Below are 20,605 nucleotides of genomic sequence, written 5' to 3'. Positions count from 1 at the left end.
AACATATAGACCTATGTATTTCCTAGATGCCCTAAACAAACAACATATAGACCTATGTATTTCCTAGATGCCCTAAACAAACAACATATAGGCATATGTATTTCCTAGATGCCCTAAACAAACAACATATAGACCTATGTATTTCCTAGATGCCCTAAACAAACAACATATAGACCTATGTATTTCCTAGATGCCCTAAACAAACAACATATAGGCCTATGTATTTCCTAGATGCCCGAGGATTTCATCAAAAACATCTTAGAGCCTATGATCATCGGGATCGGTGTTTGCGGGATTCTGCTGACCTTGACCGTCCTAACCCGAAAGTGTATGATCAACTCCTGCAACTGCTATTTGACTGCCCTGGCTATCGGTGACTTGATTTTTCTACTGATTCTGACCACCAGGATCCTGTTCGAGAAGTTTGTGGACTGTGATTTACGGATGCGTGGCGAGTTGACCATATGGGACACCTACTCATGTAAGTTAGCTCCGAGTCAAATTCAAACTGTGATGTCATAGAATGTTGATCCTAAAATGCAGTGATTCTTAAACGTTTTCCTTTTTTAGCGGCCCCCGAAAGTGGAAAAGACGCTTTTAGTTTTGTGTGGCCTCTCTGTCCCTCTGTACGTCCGTCCGTCCCCTTTAGATCTCAGAAACTATTATCGCATGAAATGCAGAATGTTTACATAATAGGGAAATGTAATCTGTATCTCTCGAGGCTTTGAATAAATAAGAGATTGACCCTTTACAAAACAATTAGATCAATTAGATACCCATTATAAGACATCAATTAGGCCAAGCTCAAATCTAACTTCACATTAACTTTCACCTATCCCTTGGTCTGGGGCACCACACAGGATGTCAACCTTCTTTTTCCATTCTTCTCGGTCATTTGCCTTGATATAATTTTATTGTGATATTCTTTCTGACAATATTGAAACCTGCCTTTTTACCTGCCTGGGTGGACCACTTCGGGGGCCCTATTTTGAGTTTGTGTTTCAACACAAACTATCTTTGTAACCTTGTTAATAATGAAACACTTCGCATTCTGAGTATTTAGTACTTGCTTATTTTTTTTTTAGTAGAGAGATTAATTCACTTGGTGGCCAACTAGTTAATTATTCAAGTAGTTGGTAGAACACTAGGGTTTCGCGGAACACAGTTTGGGAAACACTGCTATAATGTAACAGTTCGTATTATAACGTGAAAAAACAAAAACAAAACAACAAAAAGAATATTATGAGAGAAGTGGATGCCAACGACCTAAATGAGACTGCTTCCGTTTAGAATGGATTAACATACTTTTTTTTACCTTTTAGCTATCCCTTAGTCTGTTGGACCGTTGGGGCAGCAAGCAAGATTCGTGGACCGTCTCTCTCCATTCCTCCCTTTCTTTTTGCCTTGTTTAGAACCTCTTTCAATGGCAGGCCCGTCCATTCTTTTATGTTGTCCTCCCATCGCTTTCTCTATCTGCCTCTTTTTCTTTTTCCTGGTACTGTTCCCTGAAGGAAGGTCTTTGCAGCCCCGAAGATCTTGTAATATAGCCATAGACTTAAAGCTTGCGTTTTTTAACATACGTAAGTTAATCACAGTAGTCTTCTCTTGGTTTACATCTACATCTGTAAGTTTTGATGAAGTCTGTTAAATATGTTTCAGATGTTCTGTGGATTATTACATCCTAGAACAAACCTCCCGTAGGACGGTTAGGGATGGCGGCGGCCACCGGGCAGGTATCGAACCGGGACCATCGAGACCATAGAGCGACAGTCCAGATCATAAACAAAAAAAAACAATCCACCGTTAGTGAGATTGGTTATTACAAAGCTTGTACCAACTCGCTGTGTCGTTCTGAGTGGAATCTTGTACACGTTAGTTCTCTATTTTCTCATTCTCTGAGCTATTTGAAACTTTACACAATTATTCAATATCGTGGTCGCTGCTTCGACCTCATGACGATAGTCGCTGATGCCAGCCAGCTGACACATGGAGAGTTAGTGGAGGTCAGGGTTGCCAGACACGTAACACAAATGGATGTTTTGGCGATCACCGTAGATTCCAGGGTTGTTGTTCTAAGACGCTGAGTCAGCGGACCTTTTCCATGGACGTGTCGTGACACAGTTGTAGGCCCACAGCTAGCCATGGTTTCAAGCACATAGTCTTTCTCAGCTTCATCTGTAAGGTATGCCCATGAAGCATCCTTGTAATGTTCATCCACCACTACATCAGGTTTCGCTGGGATTAAGTCACCACCGTTCAAGTCCCTTTCACTGATGTGGGCAGAAGTACACATTTCTGTCAAGTTTAGGTCTTGTAGTTGGGTTTCTTGGCATGGGCACTGTTCCCGCAGGACGCCGCATATACAGTTCATGTCAATCGCCTGGATGCAGTTGCCAAGTACGGAGTTCTCTCTTATGCCGCCGCCAAAGTCAAATTCGTTGTTTCTGCCTCGGACATTGTTGGGGCCCGTATTCGCAATTTCACCCGACGACATCCAAGGAATCAGAAAACGTCTTGAGGCTTTCATGGTTTGAGTTCTCATCAAAGGTACTGACAGATAAACAGAGGTCTTTAAGGTCCATAGCAGCGAGCTTGGACGCAGACCCAACGTTGTCTTGATCTGTCTGGCTCGTTGCAGGTATACCAGGAACAAAAGTTTCAGGCTCATAACAGACTTCTCTAGTTTCTTCATTTGTTTCTTTTCTTTTAATTCTGTATATCCCATTGAGATCGCCGCAGCAATCGTTGTCACGTTTCTCGCCATGAAAGTCATCCCCGCCAGACTTGCCCACAACACAGTCACAGACAGCGCTCCAATCCCCAGCGCCTCCATCACCACTGTTTGTGCAGCCACAGTCCTGACCAGGTAACTGCTCCTTCCCTAACGAGTTTATTCCTTCTTTTGCTTGCGACACAATTTTATCACTTTGGTCTATTTGGCCTTCTACTTGCAATACACTTTCATCAACTTTGTTCAACATTATGTTGCTGTTCATGTTCAGTTGTTCATCAAATGCATCCAAAAAGTCCTGGATCTTGCCAATGAACTCAACAATCCCAAGTTCAAATGTTTAGGTCTCCGGATCTTCTTCTTCATTGATCAGAGCTTGCCTCAGACGAGCCGTGAGCGTTTCCCTGCTACCGAAGGATTTTAAACCTCGGTCCCGAAGCTCTTGTCTTATCTCTTTAATTGAGAGCTGATGTAATAGCTTCAAATATGTCATTGTAATCAAAGCCTACCTCCTCTCGTTGAGTTGCCTATAATCCCATTTCTGACACCAATTGTAATAACTGAAGGGAGGCAACTCAACGAGACATGACAAACACAAAGGGGCATCTGCCTTGAGCACAGCATCTCCATATTGGCTCTCTACTTGGGCGGAAATCGTTTACTCCTAATGTTAACATCCTGTTCTAGTCTGGTTACTAGAAGTGCGCATCTCTGCACTAGCCTGGATGGTGGTGCGCATGGAAAAGTCATAACAGTATGAATCAATAAAAAAATGTACCAATGAATCGATCAAAAATCGAAACTAATTAATTTTCTTCTATGTAGAAAATGTTCTAAGCTAAGGAAAGAGATAAACTTTGGTAGAGAATTAGGTCGTTCGCTAAAAATTTAAACTAAGACTTTTTTAGTCTATAAAACCTTTTTATTTTTATTAGTATTTGAATAGATGCGTGGCTAACAAGTCGGCCTTCCATTATGGAGGCTCGAGACCTCGAGTTCGAATTCAGACTCGAGCAAATTTTCTTTTTAATAACCTTTTCAAATGGCAGCATGGAAACCAGATACCCCTGCCCCCCCCCCCCCCCCTTCCTCAAATTGACAGCAAAAGTGATTATGATTGGACCTATAAGAATGAAAATCGCGCTAATCAAAAACAATTTATAAACAAATTTCCAGCACACAGATTTATTATTGTTAGTCTACATCTATTAGAAATTAATAACATGATTGAACATAATTGATGCAATTTCACTCAATATAAGCATTTTTATGTTTCACTTATTTTTCTATTCATTTCAAAATGTTTCCTAAACTTTGGCTTTTCATTTTTTTATGCCTATCAATGCGTTCCATTATATTTTCCCTACGTTTCTTCATGTCGCTCTCCCTTCTTTATCTCCTTGACTTTCTTTTATTGCTTCAAGAGACTAGACCGGATCTTAAGAGTCAAAGCGTAAACAATGAGCAGATTACTGTGAATAACTTTTACCGCCTGAACTCAAAGCCCTACGAAAACTGAAAGATGATTTCCTTGTTTGACTTGTGACCTCTTCTGGTCGGTGTTTCCCAAACTGTGTTCCTCGGAACCCTAGAGTAACTCGAGTCCACGAACTACTGGAATAATTAACTTGTAGGGCACCACGTGAATTAATGTCTGAAAAATAAGCAAACTGTTCCGCTAAATACTCAGAATGTGTCCCGTTAAGGAAAAAGTTTGGGAAACACTGTTCTAGGTACTAACAGAACATTAATGCTAGTCTCTATTAGGAAACTATTCTTTCTTTTATCTTTCCAGACATAGTGATGGACATATTTCAGTACTTGACAGTCGGTGTCACCGTCATGCTTGCTGTTGAGAGGTACATCGCCATCTGTCACCCCATGAGAGCCATGGGGATGTGTACGGTCAAGAGGGCCCGGATCATTATCGTCCTACTGGCTTTCGTGTCTCTGGTTCTGATGTTCCCCAAGTTCTTTGACATTCAGGCAACGCTGGCCAGGAAGAACGCGTACGAGACGGTTTTAGTAGTGACCTTTGCTTACGTGTATGACAACCAGCTGTACAACTACATTGTCACGTGTGAGTCATTTTGTTTCGTATGAGTCATGTTGTTTTGTCACGTGTGAGTCATGTTGTTTTGTCACGTGTGAGTCGTGATGCTTTGTCACGTGCGAGTCATGTTGTTTTGTCCCGTGTGAGTCATGATATTTTGTCCCGTGTGAGTCATGTTGTTTTATCACGTGCGAGTCATGTTATTTTGTCCCGTGCGAGTCATGTTGTTTTATCACGTGCGAGTCATGTTGTTTTATCACGTGCGAGTCATGTTGTTTTGTCACGTGCGAGTCAAGTTGGTTTGTCCCGTGTGAGTCATTTTGTTTTGTCCCGTGCGAGTCATGTTATTTTGTCCCGTGCGAGTCATGTTGTTTTATCACGTGCGAGTCATGTTGTTTTATCACGTGCGAGTCATGTTGTTTTGTCACGTGCAAGTCAAGTTGGTTTGTCACGTGTGAGTCATTTTGTTTTGTCCCGTGCGAGTTATGTTGTTTTGTCACGTGCGAGGCATGTTGTTTTGTCACGTGTGAGTCGTGTTGTTTTGTCATGTGCGAGTCATGTTGTTTTATCACGTGTGAGTCACGTTGTTTTGTCACGTGCGAGTCATGTTGTTTTGTCACGAGCGAGTCATGTTGTTTTGTCACGTGCGAGTCATGTTGTTTTATCACGTACGAGTCGAGTTGTTTTATCACGTGTGAGTCATGTTTTTTTGTCACGTGCGAGTCATTTTATTTTGTCCCGTGTGAGTCATGTTGTTTTGTCACGAGCGAGTCATGTTGTTTTGTCACGTGCGAGTCATGTTGTTTTATCACGTACGAGTCGTGTTGTTTTATCACGTGTGAGTCATGTTGTTTTGTCACGTGCGAGTCATGTTGTTTTATCACGTACGAGTCGTGTTGTTTTATCACGTGTGAGTCATGTTGTTTTGTCACGTGCGAGTCATGTTGTTTTATCACGTGTGAGTCGTGTTGTTTTATCACGTGCGAGTCATGTTGTTTTATCACGTGTGAGTCATGTTGTTTTGTCACGTGCGAGTCATGTTGTTTTATCACGTGTGAGTCATGTTGTTTTGTCACGTGCGAGTCATGTTGTTTTATCACGTACGAGTCGTGTTGTTTTATCACGTGTGAGTCATGTTGTTTTGTCACGTGTGAGTCATGTTGTTTTGTCACGTGCGAGTCATGTTGTTTTATCACGTACGAGTCATGTTGTTTTATCACGTGTGAGTCATGTTGTTTTATCACGTGTGAGTCATGTTGTTTTGTCACGTGCGAGTCATGTTGTTTTGTCTTTGAAGCACGCGGTATACCTTTAATTTTTTTTCTTAGCTACAAAATCATATTCACTTTTGACTTTATTTGTAACGATGACCTATACGGATTATATTATGAATGTATGCTCACTTACTTCTCCGATGCAAATGTAATCACTAGTTTTACTATTCAGTGGTATCACTGAATGATAAGCCATAAGAAAGAGCACGAAGAAGGAGCAAGTACCTCTATTACAAAAGTCACTAGTTCTAAAAAGCATTGTAAACTAGAAATAGCATTAATATATAATGATACCCCCCAGTGTCAATGTACAGAGATCGTGATAGATGATCTCAATTGACGAATGATAGATAACTCGTTAGACCAAACCGAATCTACTCTTCATTGATTCTATTATCAGGTACAAAAATAACGACATGAAGATGGTCTCCTACTTAAGGCTGTAACGTTATAGTTAAACATTGCAAACGTGTTTGTCTATTCTCCCTGCGCTGACAAATCAGCTTTCTTTGCTTATTTACTCATTACGATTAGTTTACGAATTTACTTTATTCTTCAAACGAAACACGCCTAGAGGTAGCCTAATTAGCAGGGCCGGAGTTACCTATAAGCAACATAAGTTCTATCTTGAGTCTTAAGGTTCACAATAAATATTTAGAACTAACATATAATATCTGGACTTTAAAAGAGGCCCATATATCAAAAAGCCTAGGGCCTTTTCAAGTCAAAATCCGGCACTAATAAGGCATCTGTAATAATAATGGCATCTGTAAAAAATACATTTGTAATAGAGACGTTTGTAGTGGTGACATCTGTAATAACGATATTTGTATATGTGACATCTATAACATGGACATCTATAAGTTGGAAATGTATAACATGGACATCTATAACATGGACATCTATAACATGGACATCTATAACAGTGACGTCTATAACAGGGACATCTATGACAGTGATATCTAAAATATGGACATATATAACAGGGACATCTATAACAGGAACATCTATAATAGTGACATCTATAACAGTGACATCTATAACAGCGTGTCTCACAAACTAGTTCCTCACAGCCTTTAAATTTGAACAATATGGGAAGGAAAATGTGTCTATATGGATGGACATCTATAAAAGGGACATCTAAAAGATGGACATCTATAACAGTGACATCTATAACAGTGACATCTATAACAGTGACATCTATAACAGTGACATCTATAACAGCGTGTCTCACAAACTAGTTCCTCACAGCCTTTAAATTTGAACAATATGGGAAGGAAAATGTGTCTAAATGGATGTGTCTATATGTCTATGTGGATGTGTCTATATGTCTATGTGGATGAGAAACTTCTGATACATCTAAAAGCAGAACTTGTCAAAAAGTTGTCAGTCATGTAATTGTATCACACACATGATCAACTCACTAGAGGACAAAACAACGACAAAAATACATATTGTTCAATCCAGCATTGTTTAGACATCACAGTAGGAGATAAGAAAAGAGATTTTATTTCACTTTCCCAACTTAAAAAGTAATGTCCACTTTAGACATACACCAACACAAACAGTAACACAAAACGCATACTCTGACACACAACACATAGACCAAAACACAACACATAGAATGACATACAAGACATAGACTGACATACAACACATACACTTTACCACAACACATAGAGCGACTCACAACACATAGACTGACATACAAAACATAGACTGACATACAATACATAGACTGAAATGCAACGCATACATTGACAACTAACACATAGAATTAAGACAACACATATACTGACACACAACACATAGAGTCCCACTGGCGGATCCAGGGGGCGGTAGGGGCCATCGCCCGCCCCCCACTTGGCCGACCCCCCACACAACCAAAAATGGGGGGGGGGCGAATTTTAGTACAGAAAACACACAATTTGTATATGAATGTATTAGTTATGTAAATAGTATATACTAATTATTTATATTTCAACCTTTTTCCAGATTATTTCGCCCCCCCCCTTCTAGTATGTTGGCCGATTTAATGGGATGGGGAGGTAGCGATGACATCAATCCCGCCCCCCCCCTAATCATAAACTTTCGAGTGGGGGGCGGTCCAATTTATTTGTAGAAATCACAGCTCTTGTTAACGGAATCAATTAAATATCTATATAATTAAAACTTGTTATTGATATTTTAACCGATCTTTATATTATGTCGTTCCCCTGTTAGCCGATTGGGTGGGGTGGGGGCGAATACATCTATTGTCCTTCCAACCTAAACCCTTTGAGTGTGGGTGGGGGGCGGTCCTACTGTTAATTACAAATCATATAGAAGTTTGTGAACAGAATTTGTTGAATTACAATATAATTTGTATATTATGTCGCTACGCTTCTGGTATCTTAGCCGATTTGGTGAGGTGGGGGGGGGGGAGCGATTGCTTCTATTGCCCTCCCCACTCTAGCCCTCTGAATGGCGGTGGTGGTCCTATTTTTATGGAGAAATCATAGTTTGTGAACAAAATTAGTTAATTAATTAATATAAGCTACATATTAACGTCTCAACCCATTTGTATAATATGTCGCACACACACACTGATCTCAAATTTTATCATTAGTAAATATAAAATGAAAAAGAGTTGTACCAGATGGGAGGGGCGATACATGCAATCACCTTCCGCCCATCGGACAAACCAATACTTTTTTCTTTTTGTATTTTAGTAAAGAAATTACAAAATAAATAAAAAATTGTCACTAATATAATTTATACTTGCTATTAATAAAATTCTTATATCGAGTGGCCCCACCCTTATTCTTTAATGCCAAATGCAATCATTAGCAGAAATTATAAAAAGGAGCGAGGATTAATCGTTTTCATTCTACCGCCTTCTCCCCTTTCCAGACGAAAACAAACAAGTCAAATATGGTGACTTTAAGAAAGACTTTGTTTAAATCAAACTTAGAAAGAATTCATACGAAATGTTCTCATTCTAAGAGTAACACTTGAGATGAGTTCTGAACCCAAATACTATTTTCCTAATCATCTTTTTCTAACCTTTACTCATACTGATATTTTTGTGTTGAATAAAACAAATTTGGGACTATAACTCACAATATACACTTTAATCCTAAAAATTCAAAAAATTTAGAGTAGAATCTAATTGGTCCACTTAATTTCTCCTCCCACTTCCGAAATTTTTTGTTTAGAGCTTTGAATTATAGTTCTGTAACAAAACAAAGTTATAAACATGCCTATTGAACCAAATGTATCACTTATAAATGAGCTTTTTTTAAAAAAATATTATTTTTCGAATAAATTTTTTTTCGGCGGCGATCCTCAAAGTCTTAATCTAAATATGTTTAACAAATCGGTTGTATTTGCAATGTATGAAGAGCCTGTAATATTTGCAATGTATGAAGAGCCTGTAAATTCATATTAGAATATTTTTCAAGTAAAACATTATTCAAAAGGTCCTTTTTAATAGGATGAATAATGAGCTCTAGATGTCATGAGAATGCGGTTCTGCATTGAAGAATGCAAGAAAATGCTTTTGGCGTCTACTGGGGGAGCTCACAGACCTCTAGCTGTCAAGAGAAAGGCCTCAACATGGCTTTTTTGTTTTTTTTCTTATTTCGAATAATTTTTTTTCGGCGGCGATCCTCAAAGCCTTAATTTAAAGATGTGGGGTATCTTATCTTTTCAAGGAACAAATCGGTTGTATTTGAGATGTAGAAAGGGCCTATAAATTCATATTAGAATATTTTTCAATTAAAAGATTATTCAAACGGTCCTTTTTTAATAGGATGAATAATGAGCTGTAGATTTCAGAAGATTGCGGTTCTGCAGTGAAGAATGCAAAAAAAAAACAAACAAACGCTTTTGGCACTTGGGGAGCTTACAGCGCTCCTCCAGGCCCCCTCGCTGTCAAGAGAAAGGCCTCAACATGGCTGTTTTGTGTGTGTGTGTCTTTCGCTGAAGGTTAAGAAACACTGCTTTTTTTTTAATATAATATTATATATATATGCTTAGGGTTAGGGTTTGAAAAAAAATCGCCCCCCCCACTCCAAAGTTCTGAATCCGCTAGCGACATAGTCTGAAACCTAAACTGATACACAACACCTACACTTGCATACATACTCTGAGGATAAAACTCTTAAACAGACGGTAAAATTACAGAAATATCAATGCAGTAGTCCTGGGGGGTCCGGTCTTCATTGATTCGAATAATCTTACTGGCTCCACCGTCTCATTCTTACTAAAGCATACATCTCGCGTCTGAATGTCCCCTTCTCTTGTCTTGGAGACTCATTGGGTTCCAGACAGGGGCTGCAATCCGGGAAAATAAAAGATGTACAGGGGAAGGTAACGAATTGCTTGAGACTCAACGCCCTCTAAGGATTTTTACTGCAACGTATTTTTCATTCTTTAACGTATTTTTTCTGCACTTTAAGCCGTCCCACTTCTGTGTACACTTATGTCTCTCTCTTGGTCCCTCTCTCAAATACTCTTTAGTTTAAACTTATCAACACTGATATGCCTAGGATAAATACAGTGGCGTAGCTAGTGAGGGGGAGGAGGGGAGAATTTGAAGATCCCCCGGGCCCCCACTTGAGGGCGCCCCCAAATGAGTGTCCGAAATTTGTTTTTAATTAAATTATATAATACGTCACTGTCATGTAATCTTGCTTTTCACCTTGTTATATAAGTTAGTGACCCTGCTGTATGTATTCCACACAGATTATTAACACTTTCTTTGCGGTGTTACTCTCAATTTTAAGGAGTAACTTCCATAGCGCTGAGTAGTGCCGTGTTATTCTCAGGAAGTAACTTGCTATATGGGGTAGTTTATTTCATCATCCTTATCATTTAAGAAGAAATCTGATTAGAGCACTGAAAACAAAGGAGACCATTTTCAGATGATTCATACAAAGATACAGCAGTCAAAGAAGTGAAAATGTCTCTTGATGAGAGAATTGGTGCTGAAGAAACTCCAGCGGAATACCCTTTACCACAGTCAGAGAACACATCTTAAGTAAGTGATGATGAGTCAAGTGGTGGTCTTCAAAAATCACTTTCTTCAGAAGTGGAAGAAGCTGTAGTTAAGTGCAAAGTCTTCGGATATATCCAGCCTGGAATTTTATCTGAAGAACTGCGAGAAAAGACTGGGAAAGTCAAGCAAGTTTGTTACTTTTCTCTGCTGCTTGATTCCACCCCAGATGTTTCTCACCAAGAACAAGTATCACTAATAGTTGGTTACTTAGATGTGGATAATTTCGAAATAAAAGAGCCATTCATGGCTTAATTTGAAGTTTTGAAACCTGATGCACAACATTATGAAGAATTAGTTCTGAAAATTCTTCAAGACTTTGGACTGTACTTTGAACTGTGCAGAGGTCAAACATATGGTAACTCAGCCACTATGAGAGGCCGTCTGTCTCTTAGACACAAATCCAAAGGCAACATTTCTGAACTGTGATCATCACTTTCTGAACCTGGCAGCTCTTCATTCTGCTGAGATAGATCCAGCTATTGTCACCTTTTTTAAATGTATATGAATTGTTCAACTTTTTTCCAATTCATCCCAGAGATGGGCCACACTGAAAGAAGCTGGAGCTGGGAGTTTAAAAAAGGAGAGTAATACAAGATGGTCCACAAGAGAAGAAGCTGCGTCGGCAGTTTACTTGCATCTCGACAAAATCATCAAGCTGTTGGAGAAACTTTCTAAATCAACAACTGAAAGAATGGACACTAGAAGCAATGCACAGAATCTTCATGCACTGGAAAATTATGATTTTTTTGCTTATTTGGAATTCTGGTCAAATCTACTGCGCCAAATCAACATAGTTCAGAAGAAACTACAAAAGTCTTGTCTGCACATGAATAATCTCATTGAATTGAGATGCCTGGGCATTAGCTATGGTTGGAACGATGTCACCCACACAGCAGTTTATCCCCTCTCCACGCTTCTTATGTGGATCAGCGGCGTCGCAGGCTCTGCTAGGTTGTTGCACTGTGTTCGGAAGAAATATATAGACTATAATCTGTTAAATCTACATGTTTAGAAGAAACCTTTTTTTAAAGGGAAGAAATGGAGATTACTGTGACAAAAAAAGGGGCTAGTTTGACAACCTCTTAAGTTTTACTTTTCAAGAGTTTCAACTCGGATTTGAGTTGGTCGTTGTATATAAATGTAGTAGAAGGCCCTCAAATGTCTCATGGTATGTTCATAAACTTACAAGTTCACCACAAAATGACGAACGCATAAACAACAACAATATCTTTATAAACGTATAGAAAGTTCAAGTCTTAAGAAAAACAGCGGCTATGATTCCGAGATGTATATTACATACATTATTGCTACACAATACAAAATAAACAACCTAATAAACAATAGATAATCTATATTTTAATCACTATAAGAAAAACGTGCAAGTCACCGACCTATATATATTAAACCTAGACTAGAAAACGGAAACAGAAACTAATTCTTATCTGATGATGATTACATCACAGACCGATATATAGAGATTTTTAAAAAATAATTATGAGACGAAAGTTCTCTATTTTTCGATGTTTAATTACTAGGAGATCTAGCCATTTAATTATATAGGTTAGGGTGGAAAAAAAAAACTTACTTCTTTGTAAGTTCTTATAAATGCTGCACAAAACAACGCCTTGTTTCACCTTTTTTTTTTTGCGGGGGGGGGGGGGGTTCACATTTGTGTGTAGTGTTGTCCATGTCCGGTCTAGGAATAATATATGTCTACGGTTCAAGTTGAAATAATTAAACTTTAATTCTTAAATACATTAAAAAATAATTGGAAATTAATGGAAGTAAAAGGTATAGGCTATTTCTCTGACTACAAATTTTAATAGGCTATATTTGTTTATATGCAATGTAGGCTTACATTATCACTTGTCTTAGGTTTCTTTCTGTAGGTCCTGGATCCTCCAAGAGAGAAAGCCTAGGTCTGTCGTGCATATGTACCGTAATCGCATTTGATGATTTGAACAATATTCATTACACTCTGTCCTTACTAACTAAATAATTCTGTCACATTTCTTGGGATGGCTGATTACTTCTCGTCTCGGCGTGGTGGCCGAGTGTTAAGTGCATGGCTTCCAAACTAGAGGGTCCAGCGTTCGAATCCTGGTGAAGACTGTTTTTTTTTATATTTCGTGATTCTTAGGGCTCCTCTGAGTCCACCCAGCTCTAACGGGTACCTTACTTATTGACAGACTGACAATATTATGACTTTGTTGCAATGTCCAGCAAGTATGTGCAGCACAGCACACTAACATTATAATACACTTTAACAAGAAGCGAGCATCAAAACCCCTAACAGTAATGATTGGTTGTTATTTAACTTTGACTTTGACTATTGAATCTACATCTGTATTGTTTGTTACTCTACTTTTAGTCACTCTCCTGACCATTGTCCCATTGGTCTCTCTTATGGTTCTAAACGGGCGGATCATCTATGAAATCCATCGGTCATCGCGCTACCTCCAGAACTACTTGGGAGTGGACTGGAGGGTCAGGTCCATTGTGTCCAGTGAGGAGCTCAAGATCACCATGATGTTGGTCAGCGTAGTCCTGGCATTTTTTGTGTGCCACGCGCCCTATATGGTCTACACGTGAGTAATATTATTTCTCTCTCTCTCTCTCTTTCTCTCTCTCTCTCTCTCTCTCTCTCTCTATATATATATATATATATATATACATATATATATATATATCACTGAATAATGGGTAATGGGGTGATAACCCATGTGATCTTTTTAAAAAAAAATACAGTAGTGGTATTTGTATTTAATTACAGAAGTCATTGCAAACATATTAGTTTAAGTAGTTGGTATATATATATATATGCCTGGAACACTCTTAAGCCTCTCAATAAAACGGCCCGCATTACAACGTTCCCCCATCCACAACACAATTTTCTAGCTAGCTAATTATGTCCCTTTTTTTTTTTTTTCATCCTACAACAAAGAGCCCGCAACACCCTATTAAAGTGTATGAATGAAAACTTCTTAGTCCCATCACATTGGCCATTGTATATTCTAACGAAACAGTTGCTCTTGAGGTCTAAAATCTCGTATCTCTACCTGATACCCGTACAACACTTCTGTTGAAATAGTTGGTATGTGTGTGTATATCGCCTTGAATCCACCAGTAAACGGCACGCGTTACAACGCTACCCCCCCCCCCCACAGTTAGCATAATTGTCTAGCCCTCAAATTCAGAAAGTCCATGTTATTATTGTCTCTTTCTTCCTTCAATCGAACGGCACACAAACATCTAGTATGGAGGATACACAAACATCTAGTATGGAGGATACACAAACATCTAGCATGAGGATACACAAACATCTGGTATGAGAATACACAAACATCTAGTATGGAGGATACACAAACATCTCGTATGGAGGATACACAAACATCTGCTATGGAGGATACACAAACATCTAGTATGAGAATACACAAACATCTAATATGGAAGATACACAAACATCTAGTATGGAGGATACACAAACATCTAGTATGGAGGATACACAAACATCTGGTATGGAGGATACACAAACATCTAGTATGGAGGACACACAAACATCTAGTATGGAGGACAAACAAACATCTAGCATGAGGATACACAAACATCTAGTATGGAGGATACACAAACATCTAGTATGGAGGATACACAAACATCTAGCATGAGGATACATAAACATCTAGCATGAGGATACACAAACATCTAGCATGAGGATACACAAACATCTAGCATGAGGATACACAAACATCTAGTATGGAGGATACACAAACATCTAGTATGGAGGATACACAAACATCTAGCATGAGGATACACAAACATCTAGTATGAGAATACACAAACATCTAGTATGGAGGATACACAAACATCTGCTATGGAGGATACACAAACATCTAGTATGGAGGATACACAAACATCTAGTATGGAGGATACACAAACATCTAGTATGGAGGATACACAAACATCTGGTATGGAGGATACACAAACATCTGGTATGGAGGATACACAAACATCTGGTATGGAGGATACACAAACATCTAGTATGGAGGACACACAAACATCTAGTATGGAGGATACACAAACATCTAGTATGGAGGATACACAAACATCTCGTATGAGGATACACAAACATGTGGTATGGAGGATACACAAACATCTAGTATGGAGGATACACAAACATCTCGTATGAGGATACACAAACATCTAGTATGGAGGATACACAAACATCTAGTATGAGAATACACAAACATCTAATATGGAAGATACACAAACATCTAGTATGGAGGATACACAAACATCTAGTATGGAGGATACACAAACATCTGGTATGGAGGATACACAAACATCTAGTATGGAGGACACACAAACATCTAGTATGGAGGACAAACAAACATCTAGCATGAGGATACACAAACATCTAGTATGGAGGATACACAAACATCTAGTATGGAGGATACACAAACATCTAGTATGGAGGATACACAAACATCTAGTATGGAGGATACACAAACATCTAGCATGAGGATACACAAACATCTAGCATGAGGATACACAAACATCTAGCATGAGGATACACAAACATCTAGTATGGAGGATACACAAACATCTAGCATGAGAATACACAAACATCTAGTATGGAGGATACACAAACATCTAGTATGGAGGATACACAAACATCTGGTATGGAGGATACACAAACATCTAGTATGAGAATACACAAACATCTAGTATGGAGGATACACAAACATCTAGCATGAGAATACACAAACATCTAGCATGAGAATACACAAACATCTAGTATGGAGGATACACAAACATCTGCTATGGAGGATACACAAACATCTAGTATGGAGGATACACAAACATCTAGTATGGAGGATTCACAAACATCTAGTATGGAGGATACACAAACATCTAGTATGGAGGATACACAAACATCTAGTATGGAGGATACACAAACATCTGGTATGGAGGATACACAAACATCTAGTATGAGAATACACAAACATCTAGTATGAGAATACACAAACATCTAGTATGGAGGATACACAAACATCTAGTATGGAGGATACACAAACATCTGGTATGGAGGATACACAAACATCTAGTATGAGAATACACAAACATCTAGTATGGAGGATACACAAACATCTAGCATGAGAATACACAAACATCTAGTATGAGAATACACAAACATCTGCTATGGAGGATACACAAACATCTAGCATGAGGATACACAAACATCTAGTATGAGAATACACAAACATCTAGTATGGAGGATACACAAACATCTAGCATGAGAATACACAAACATCTAGTATGGAGGATACACAAACATCTAGTATGGAGGATACACAAACATCTGGTATGGAGGATACACAAACATCTAGTATGAGAATACACAAACATCTAGTATGGAGGATACACAAACATCTAGTATGGAGGATACACAAACATCTAGCATGAGGATACACAAACATCTAGTATGAGAATACACAAACATCTAGTATGGAGGATACACAAACATCTGCTATGGAGGATACACAAACATCTAGTATGGAGGATACACAAACATCTAGTATGGAGGATACACAAACATCTAGTATGGAGGATACACAAACATCTGGTATGGAGGATACACAAACATCTGGTATGGAGGATACACAAACATCTGGTATGGAGGATACACAAACATCTAGTATGGAGGACACACAAACATCTAGTATGGAGGATACACAAACATCTAGTATGGAGGATACACAAACATCTCGTATGAGGATACACAAACATGTGGTATGGAGGATACACAAACATCTAGTATGGAGGATACACAAACATCTCGTATGAGGATACACAAACATCTAGTATGGAGGATACACAAACATCTAGCATGGAGGATACACAAACGTTTCTTAGGCCCGTCACTTGTAGTCTCATCTTTCTGTCCCTCATACAAACTATTTTTTATTTAACGCCCCTCCCCCAACACTTTATGTCGCTTGTATATTCAGTGGAACAGTCAGTAGTACAATAATAGCTTCTGTTCACATCTCAGTCAACACTTTATGTCGCTTGTATATTCAGTGGAACAGTCAGTAGTACACTAATAGCTTCTGTTCACATCTCAGTCAACACTTTATGTCGCTTGTATATTCAGTGGAACAGTCAGTAGTACAATAATAGCTTCTGTTCACATCTCAGTCAACACTTTATGTCGCTTGTATATTCAGTGGAACAGTCAGTAGTACAATAATAGCTTCTGTTTACATCTCAGTCAACACTTTATGTCGCTTGTATATTCAGTGGAACAGTCAGTAGTACAATAATAGCTTCTGTTTACATCTCAGTCAACACTTTATGTCGCTTGTATATTCAGTGGAACAGTCAGTAGTACACTAATAGCTTCTGTTCACATCTCAATCAACACTTTATGTCGCTTGTATATTCAGTGGAACAGTCATTAGTACAATAATAGCTTCTGTTTACATCTCACTCCACTCTTCACATATTTATTTGTATTTTGTCAGTCATAGATCTAGAGAGACACCTTAGTGAGAATAACCCAGCGTCACAAACCGTGTTGTACACCCTCCCCCCACCCCTAAAAAAAACATACACACCAAAAAATCTCTCACACTTTTAGTAGGCCCTATATTTACTGGACAAATTTTAATTTTTGTGCTAAAATAGAGACCTACCTGTAGGTCTTGATCGAGTCGTTTTAAAATTGTGTTAGACGTTATAATTAAATACACACACGTTTTCATACAGATGTAAAAACACAATGGATAATTAGACTGATCTAAGGATAATCCCTCACACATGGGCGTAGCCGGGGGGGGTGTTCTTGGTATTCACCCCCCTTCCCGAAATTGAAAATGTCTCCCCCCTCTCCGCAGAAGGATGGGGGAATTTTGTGACTGATTTTTTGCTTTGATTTTGCTTATTTTACGTGAGATTTTACTATTAAAACATCACTTGCCCCAGCGCAATCAAAGGGGTTTTGAGTTTAAAATTCCAAGAGCTTAGCCAAAAGGGATTTTGATTTTAAACCCCCTTCCGAATTTATTTTTACGATAAAACCCCCTAAAGCATACATCAGTCACCAGATTCTATGAGCGTAGCCAAGAGGGGGGGGGTGTGTTTAAAACCCCCGTCCAGAGGGCTTTTAGTTAAAAAAACCCATCCTGAGAGTTTTGAGTTTAACCCCTCCCCCTTCAGCGGGGTTTGATTTTGTCCACGGAAGCTGGGAGAATAAATGATTATTATGAGGGAATGAATGAGTGATCAGAACCTTGAATTTTATATTGTAGAAATTGTGGACCAATATATTGTATTTTGTAAAGCTGTTTGTTCCAACACTTTTTTTGGACTTTCTTTGATCCAGTATTTACTTTCCTTTTTTTTAAGGGCGGTAGTTGCCTTCAGGGAATTTGATCCCGAGAAGCACCCGGAGCTGACCTCATCGGATATGATGACCTACCTTCGCCACATTTGTCACAGCTTGCTGGCACTTAAGTCTGTCTGCAACTTTATCCTGTACTGCTGGTTCTCGGACAAGTTCTGGGCGACCTTCAAGCGGATGTTCTGCAAGCAGAAGTGCCGTGGCAAGAAGTTGTCATACAGACACGGCAGCTGCAACAACGGTCACCACTGCCGCTTCAGCAGCCGCACGCACCCGCTGAGATCTTCTGACTACGTCAGCAAGGAAACAACATGTTGAAAAATTTCATAACATTTGCTAAAAATGAGGTCTATGATCTATCAATAACATTTAATACCATTAAAAAAAACTACATATATTTTTAAATACAAGCAATCAACATATATCCTACACATACGTTTAAACATAAAAAAATTGTTTGAAAGGGAAAGATACATTTACGATTGTCTTCTATGGCAGATTACTATCAATAGTTATAATTTTAAAGTGTATCCTGTGGACCCGTGTACAGAAAATTGAGGATGTGTTGATTATCTATACAATTTACGAGGTATACGATAATTTTTGTGCACTTTTTTTTTACTAATGTTAAATTATAGACTTATATCTATACTATATCTAGACTGGACATGGAGATTTTGTAAACACTACAAAAAATGTCGTGAAAATTTTTTTAAGGTTGAAACAATGCGTGGTTTTGTAAAGTAGTTATAAAAAAGTAAAGTTGTTGTTTTTTTCAACCCTAACCTATGTAACATATAATTTAATTTTTAGATCTAGATCTAGCAATTGAACATAAAAAATACGAGTACTTTCGTCTCATAATTATTATTTTGCAATTTTTAGATACATAATCTAGAAAGATCTAGGTAATCAATCTATTTAAATGTACATAAGATTATTAAAATCAACAGACATGAATTATTTCGATCTTGGATTTTTGAAACATTATCTCAATATTCTCAATGGAAGCTAACAGGAAATGGCTTTGTTTCATATACTTGCGTAAATATATAGTTCTGTGATTAATAGCCCATTCTAAAGAAAATCCGAGAAATGATTTTGCATTGTTTCTAACCTTGGAAAACTAAAGATCATTACTTTTCTAAGACAGAAGATTCATTTGGGCGACTTCCCTTACAGCTTGAAAACTAAAGATCATTACGTTTCTAAAACAGATCGATTTTCCTAGATTCGGGGCGTCTTCTATTAGAGATTGAAAAAGATTTACGTACATAAATATATATATATATATATATATATCATGGGCGTAGCCAGGATTTTTTTTCGGGGAGGGTTTTGGGGTGGGGGGGATTCCCCCCCCCCCGCGGAAAAAAATTTATATATATATATATATATATATATATATATATATATATATATATATATATATATATATATATATATATGTGTGTGTGTGTGTACATAATTAATCTTTATTACATCTGACCCTTTCGGAAGACGTTTAGTGTTCATTGTAGACTCCCCGCCCTTGCTAGCAAGAGGGTCTGGGGGAGTTCGCAGCGCTCCCCCAGCGCGGGGCGAAGCCCCGCCGCCGGGCACTATTTCTGGTATTGAAAGCCAACAAAATGCATATTCTGAGGTATCTAGAGTGCTATTAAAAAATTTTATTTTAAAAACCTAATGTGCTATTCTTACTGACTTAGACCCTCTCGCGCCGTTCGGCGTATTTTCCTGCAAGCTGTTTCCGCAACTCTTATTTTGCGTAATTCATATTGTGTGAGAACATGTCCCGCAAAACCTCATGCGACGCTCTGTCACAACCTTACTAAGGATTCGACTCCCAGTTCGGCATATGATTTCTTTGATTTAGACCCGATCTCTATGACTGACTCCTAAAATCTGTCTTAGCCATCTTTGTTGAGATACATTTAATGATTTTCAATTTCGGCAGAAGACTATTCACACTTTATTAATGGAGCCCAAGCCACTGGTAAAAATTTGTAACCTTTCTTGACTATGCTCTTGGAATTACATGCCTGTATTTCGCTTTAGATTTTATATCGAAAAGGAAAGTTTTTTCGTCAAATCATCTGTTGAGGGG

General features: G+C 38.4%; 1 protein-coding gene across 3 annotated transcripts in view; it reads left to right on the top strand.

Moving 5' to 3' along the window:
• The window catches only part of LOC106054052 (thyrotropin-releasing hormone receptor-like), a 121,406-nt gene extending 101,601 nt beyond the window's left edge, over positions 1-19,805 (top strand). For all 3 annotated transcript variants that reach the window (XM_056027868.1, XM_056027869.1, XM_056027867.1), the window contains exons 3-6: positions 232-481; positions 4,527-4,811; positions 13,471-13,687; positions 18,507-19,805. In XM_056027868.1, coding sequence (XP_055883843.1) covers positions 232-481; positions 4,527-4,811; positions 13,471-13,687; positions 18,507-18,819 — 1,065 coding nt within the window. In that variant the 3' untranslated portion in view covers positions 18,820-19,805. The remainder of the gene's footprint in view (positions 1-231; positions 482-4,526; positions 4,812-13,470; positions 13,688-18,506) is intronic.
• Positions 19,806-20,605: the final 800 nt, after the last annotated feature.

This window comes from Biomphalaria glabrata, chromosome 4, assembly GCF_947242115.1.
Source record: "Biomphalaria glabrata chromosome 4, xgBioGlab47.1, whole genome shotgun sequence".
Classification (NCBI taxonomy): domain Eukaryota; kingdom Metazoa; phylum Mollusca; class Gastropoda; family Planorbidae; genus Biomphalaria; species Biomphalaria glabrata.
Note: the sequence above shows the minus strand (reverse complement) of the source record. Positions and strands in the feature narration are given on the sequence as shown.